Source organism: Oncorhynchus masou, unplaced genomic scaffold (assembly GCF_036934945.1).
Source record: "Oncorhynchus masou masou isolate Uvic2021 unplaced genomic scaffold, UVic_Omas_1.1 unplaced_scaffold_939, whole genome shotgun sequence".
In the NCBI taxonomy this organism is placed as follows: domain Eukaryota; kingdom Metazoa; phylum Chordata; class Actinopteri; order Salmoniformes; family Salmonidae; genus Oncorhynchus; species Oncorhynchus masou.
In genome coordinates, this window is record NW_027015880.1 from 262692 (window position 1) to 268691 (window position 6000).

The following is a 6000-nucleotide window of genomic DNA, read 5'->3' on the forward strand; positions in this document are numbered from 1 at the left end:
TATGTTGTATGCTTATTGGTTATAGTATCGATATATTTAGTATGCCAAAAGTTCCCAAATGTCATACTAAATTCGCCAAAATACACTATTTCTGTGCTTTTAGGGCCCATAATGCAATTCTTCAGAAATCGGGCTTGGCTTCACAACGTTTTTAGATTTGAAGAAAATGGAGGAAAATATGCAGCCGAAGTCCGACGAGAGCTGATACAAATTCAATGCCCTTATGAAACGCATAGCATTACAGCAGTATGTACTGGGTATGTTGACTAGCTATCTCACGTCAGTTGGACACTAATACATCGAACTTGCCAGGCAGTATATTAACCATCTGCTATCCCATTAACCACCCAGCGTTTATTGATTGGACAATTTAACGTCATTCTTAGCTAAGTGGTTTAATCATTTTGAGTTCTCAATGGACATTCAGAGCAGTGCAAGAGTGCCGAATAACTGATGAATTTACGGACGGAACAATCTGACAACCCAAAATCGTATAACGTCTAGCTAGTCGTTTGTTATGCTAGGGTTAGGGTTAGGGTTAGCAAGAGGTTGCATAGCAACAGCATCATCTTCCGGTAGACCGGTGAAGCGCTTGTACACTCAACTGAAAGGATACCGTTCAGATACAGTATACTAAAATGAACTAATAGTATGTAGTATACAGTATGTTAGAACGGGTATTAAAACACGGCTCATGTTTCCTGGTAGAATAATAAAACTAACCTTGGATACCGTTCAGAGGATACCATTCAGATACAGTATACTAAAATGAATTAATAGTATATAGTATGGAGTATACAGTATGTTAGTATGGGTACTCATTTTAAGTATCTAGTATACAGTATGTTAGTATGGGCACTCATTAAGTATGTAGTATACAGTATGTTAGTATAAGTACTCATTAAGTACATAGTATACAGTATGTTAGTATAAGTACTCATTAAGTATGTAGTATACAGTATGTTAGTATGGGCACTCATTAAGTATGTAGTATACAGTATGTTAGTATAAGTACTCATTAAGTACATAGTATACAGTATGTTAGTATGGGTACTCATTTTAAGTATGTAGTATACAGTATGTTAGTATAAGTACTCATTAAGTACATAGTATACAGTATGTTAGTATGGGCACTCATTAAGTATGTAGTATACAGTATGTTAGTATAAGTACGCATTAAGTATGTAGTATACAGTATGTTAGTATGGGCACTCATTAAGTATGTAGTATACAGTATGTTAGTATAAGTACTCATTAAGTACATAGTATACAGTATGTTAGTATGGGTACTCATTTTAAGTATGTAGTATACAGTATGTTAGTATGGGTACTCATTTTAAGTATCTAGTATACAGTATGTTAGTATGGGCACTCATTAAGTACATAGTATACAGTATGTTAGTATGGGTACTCATTTTAAGTATCTAGTATACAGTATGTTAGTATGGGCACTCATTAAGTATCTAGTATACAGTATGTTAGTATAAGTACTCATTAAGTATGTAGTATACAGTATGTTAGTATGGGTACTCATTTTAAGTATCTAGTATACAGTATGTTAGTATGGGCACTCATTAAGTACATAGTATACAGTATGTTAGTATGGGTACTCATTTTAAGTATCTAGTATACAGTATGTTAGTATGGGCACTCATTAAGTATCTAGTATACAGTATGTTAGAACGGGTATTAAAACACAGCTCATGTTTCCTGGTAGAATAATAAAACTAACCTTGGTCTCTGGCCCCTTCTTCAGGTTAACACAGATCAGGCTCTTAGCCGACAGATGATAGGTAAAGAAGTACACGCCACTAATGTTACACTTAAACAACCCGTCCTTCAGCGATACACCTTCCAGGCCAGGGTCAAGGCCCGACAGTATTGGTCCGTCGAAACGAATGGGTAAGTTCTTAGGAGGCTGCTGAATGGTGTTCCTCTGAGAGAAAGAGAGAGAGAGAGAGAGAGAGAGAGAACGAACACATAGAGTATGTTACTGGCTTTATTGTCCCCGAGGGGACATGTTGTTGCAGTGTCATGTACTTTACAGTTTAAATACAGGCCTGCTGGCCTTATTGGGTCGATAGGAACAAAGGCATCAGCTAGAGATGACGTGCATTTAAACCATGTATTAGTGGAGGAAGAGGTGTTGTTGTTTACCTTGTATTAGTGGAGGAAGAGGTGTTGTTGTTTACCTTGTATTAGTGGAGGAAGAGGTGTTGTTGTTTACCTTGTATTATAAGAGGAAGAGGTGTTGTTGTTTACCTTGTATTAGTGGAGGAAGAGGTGTTGTTGTTTACCTTGTATTATAAGAGGAAGAGGTGTTGTTGTTTACCTTGTATTAGTGGAGGAAGAGGTGTTGTTGTTTACCTTGTATTATAAGAGGAAGAGGTGTTGTTGTTTACCTTGTATTAGTGGAGGAAGAGGTGTTGTTGTTTACCTTGTATTATAGGAGAAAGAGGTGTTGTTGTTTACCTTGCAGGAGAAGAAGGAGGAGAGGGAGGAGTCGACCCCGGAGGGACTACCTTTCTCCCCGGGGGGGCCAGGGGGTCCTTTGGGTCCAAGCCGACCGGGGTTCCCTTGAAGACCTGACCGCCCTGGAGGACCTGATTCACCTGGCTCCCCCTTCAGACCCTTCCCTCGCAGACCAGACTCACCTGCACATGCATCACAGACTGCTCATTACAGGCCATAACAGGATAGCTTAGTGTCTATGTTACACAGACCGCTCAGAGAGGCATTACAGGCCATAACAGGATAGCTTAGTGTCTATGTTACACAGACCGCTCAGAGAGGCATTTACAGGCCATAACAGGATAGCTTAGTGTCTATGTTACACAGACCGCTCAGAGAGGCATTAGCTTAGTGTGTGTTACCTGGGTCTCCCTTCTCTCCCTTTGGTCCGTCTTTACCGTTGGCTCCGTGAGCTCCTGGTATCCCAGGTATTCCGGGGTAACCAAGGTTTGCGTTACAGCTGGGCTCCATGGCAACAGAGGTTACAAGGGAGGCCAGTATGCTGCCCACCATCACAGCAGCAGTACCCCACCTCAACCAACAGGTGGCCTTATGCACACACACACACACACACACACACACACACACACACACACACACACACACACACACACACACACACACACACACACACACACACACACACACACACACACACACACACACACACACACCGTTATGTCAGACTCAATCCCGGTTGGAATCAGAACAGATCAGGACAACACTACTACTGTTATAATTGCTGGTCTATCAGATTACATACAGTGTTCAATTAGCCACGCTGCGCTTCATGAATACAAGTCATTAGTGTCAGTGTGATAGTTATCCTTCTCATTAACATACCATCTGATATGTGCCGTCGTCTGCCAGCCTCTGGGAGGGGTCTGTAGTTGGTGGTCTGTTGTTTTCAGATGACTGTGGGCTCCTTAGAGGCTCCAAGAGTGTCGGTCTTTCTAAAGACAACGACAGACAGACAGACTGACTGATGAACAGAGAGAGAGAGAGAGAGAGAGATGAACGGTGAGACTGATTTACGGACGGACTGATGGAGAGAGAGAGAGAGACACTGAGAGAAGCTCAGCTGAAAGAGGAAGAGGACAGTCACATCGAACACTGGATGACAACAACAAAAATGTCCCATATAATTATTATAATTACACCCCTGTCATTCTGTCTCTCTCAGCACTTTCTGTCTCCCTGGTTCCTCTTCCCCCCCCCGACCCCCCATCTGTCTTCCTGGTTCCTCTTACTGGACTGAGAACAGGGAAGAGCTCCTGAGGTCAGAGTGTTTCTGGATCCTAAATGGCACCCATACCGTTGAGTGCAGTACTTTAGACCAGGGTCCATAGAGTTGTAGTTAATAGTGTGCCATTGGGAACACAGACTGTGTGTTCTGACTACTGTGCTGTTATGGAGATGTTGTTTCACTTATGACCTGCTTCCTCTTGTAATGCTGCTGGTGTTGTGACAAAGAACCCTCTGACCTGCCATCTGAAGACTTGAACTCTGACCTGACTGACCCTCTGAACACTGAAACTCTGACCTGCTTTCTCTTGTAATGCTGCTGATGTTGTGACAAAGAACCCTCTGACCTGCCATCTCCGACTGACCCTCTGAAGACTTGAACTCTGACCTGCCGTCTCCGACTGACCCTTTGGAGAGTCACCTTCATCAAGATGCTAAGTAACACCCCTTGTCCTCCTAACCCTAACCCTAGTCCTCCTCTTCCTCCTTCTCTTCTGCTCCTCCTCCTCTCCTCCTCCTCCTCTTCCTCCACTCCTCCTCTTTCTCTCCCTCCTCCTCGTCCTCCTGCTCCTCCTCTTTCTCCTCTCCTGCTCCTCCTCTCCCTCCTCCTCTTCCTCTTCCTCCTCTTCTTCCTCCTCTTCCTCCTCCTCCTGGTAACTCCTCCTATTCCTCCTCCTCTTCTTCCTGCTCCTCCTCTCCCTCCTCCTCTTCCTCTTTGTCCTCTTCTTCCTCCTCTTCCTCCTCCTCCTGGTACCTCCTCCTATTCCTCCTCCTCTTCTTCCTGCGCCTCCTCTTTCTCCTCTCCTGGTACCTCCTCTTCCTCCTCCTGCTCCTCCTACTCTTCCTCTTCCTCCTCCTGCTCCTCTTCCTCCTCACCTTCCTCCTGATCCCTCTTTCTCCTGCTCCTGCTCCTCCTTTTCACCCTCCTCCTGACATTCCTCCTCTTCCTCCTCCTCATTTAAAACTGTATAGTCCTTGTGGGAAATCTGTTGTTCAGCCAGGAGTCCAAGACATTTCCAGATCCTCTAAACACAGTGGTTGATTTTGTGCTGGATAACCCTGAAAGAGAATTCTCTACTGCTTGACTTCCTGCGCCTCTAATCGAATATTATTAGTTTCCAAAGTTCCAACACCTAAATATAAGCAGTACTGGCACCCAAAATGAGTACTGTCACCTAGTTCAGTCCAAGTCAAAAGCACAGTGTAGGGGAGGGAGAGTGGGGTAATTTGAGCCTAAGGGTTAGTTGAGTCACCCCTGTTTTTTAGGAAACCATACACAAAATTATTAATTTGACCAAATATTTAGGAAGAGGTCACCATTTCATGGAGTCTGTGAAGAAGAAAAAAAACTAATGGAAAAAAGGTAGGTCCAAAAAACAGACTTTCACCAAGTCTTGTGTTAGAGGTCACATGATGCTTGGTTTTAGTCTGAATATACAGGACCTCATCCAGGGTTGTCTTGTGTTAGAGGTCACATGATGCTATGTTTTAGTCTGAATATACAGGACCTCAACCAGGGTTGTCTTGTGTTAGAGGTCACATGATGCTATGTTTTAGTCTGAATATACAGGACCTCAACCAGGGTTGTCTTGTGTTAGAGGTCAGAATTAGTCTGAATATACAGGACCTCAACTAGGGTTGTCTTGTGTTAGAGGTCACATGATGCTATGTTTTAGTCTGAATATACAGGACCTCAACCAGGGTTGTCTTGTGTTAGAGGTCAGAATTAGTCAGAATATACAGGGCCTCAACCAGGGTTGTCTTGTGTTAGAGGTCACATGATGCTATGTTTTAGTCTGAAAATACAGGACCTCAACCAGGGTTGTCTTGTGTTAGAGGTTACATGATGCTTGGTTTTAGTCTGAATATACAGGACCTCAACCAGGGTTGTCTTGTGTTAGAGGTCACATGATGCTTGGTTATAGTCAGAATATACAGGACCTCAACCAGGGTTGTCTTGTGTTAGAGGTTACATGATGCTTGGTTTTAGTCTGAATATACAGGACCTCAACCAGGGTTGTCTTGTGTTAGAGGTCACATGATGCTTGGTTTTAGTCTGAATATACAGGACCTCAACCAGGGTTGTCTTGTGTTAGAGGTCACATGATGCTTGGTTATAGTCAGAATATACAGGACCTCAACCAGGGTTGTCTTGTGTTAGAGGTTACATGATGCTTGGTTTTAGTCTGAATATACAGGACCTCAACCAGGGTTGTCTTGTGTTAGAGGTCACATGATGCTTGG

The 6000-nt window shown here is 43.2% G+C and overlaps 1 protein-coding gene across 1 annotated transcript in view; it reads right to left on the reverse strand.

The window, feature by feature from the left end:
- c1qb (complement component 1, q subcomponent, B chain) overlaps positions 1 to 3604 on the reverse strand; it is a 31351-nt gene extending 27747 nt beyond the window's left edge. Inside the window, exons 1-4 of the mRNA XM_064964218.1 lie at positions 3355 to 3604; positions 2874 to 3060; positions 2473 to 2654; positions 1733 to 1936 (exon numbers count right to left, since the gene is read on the reverse strand). Of these exons, the coding sequence (XP_064820290.1) occupies positions 1733 to 1936; positions 2473 to 2654; positions 2874 to 3060; positions 3355 to 3357 (576 nt within the window). The 5' untranslated portion in view covers positions 3358 to 3604. The remainder of the gene's footprint in view (positions 1 to 1732; positions 1937 to 2472; positions 2655 to 2873; positions 3061 to 3354) is intronic.
- Between the last annotated feature and the right edge of the window lie 2396 nt (positions 3605 to 6000).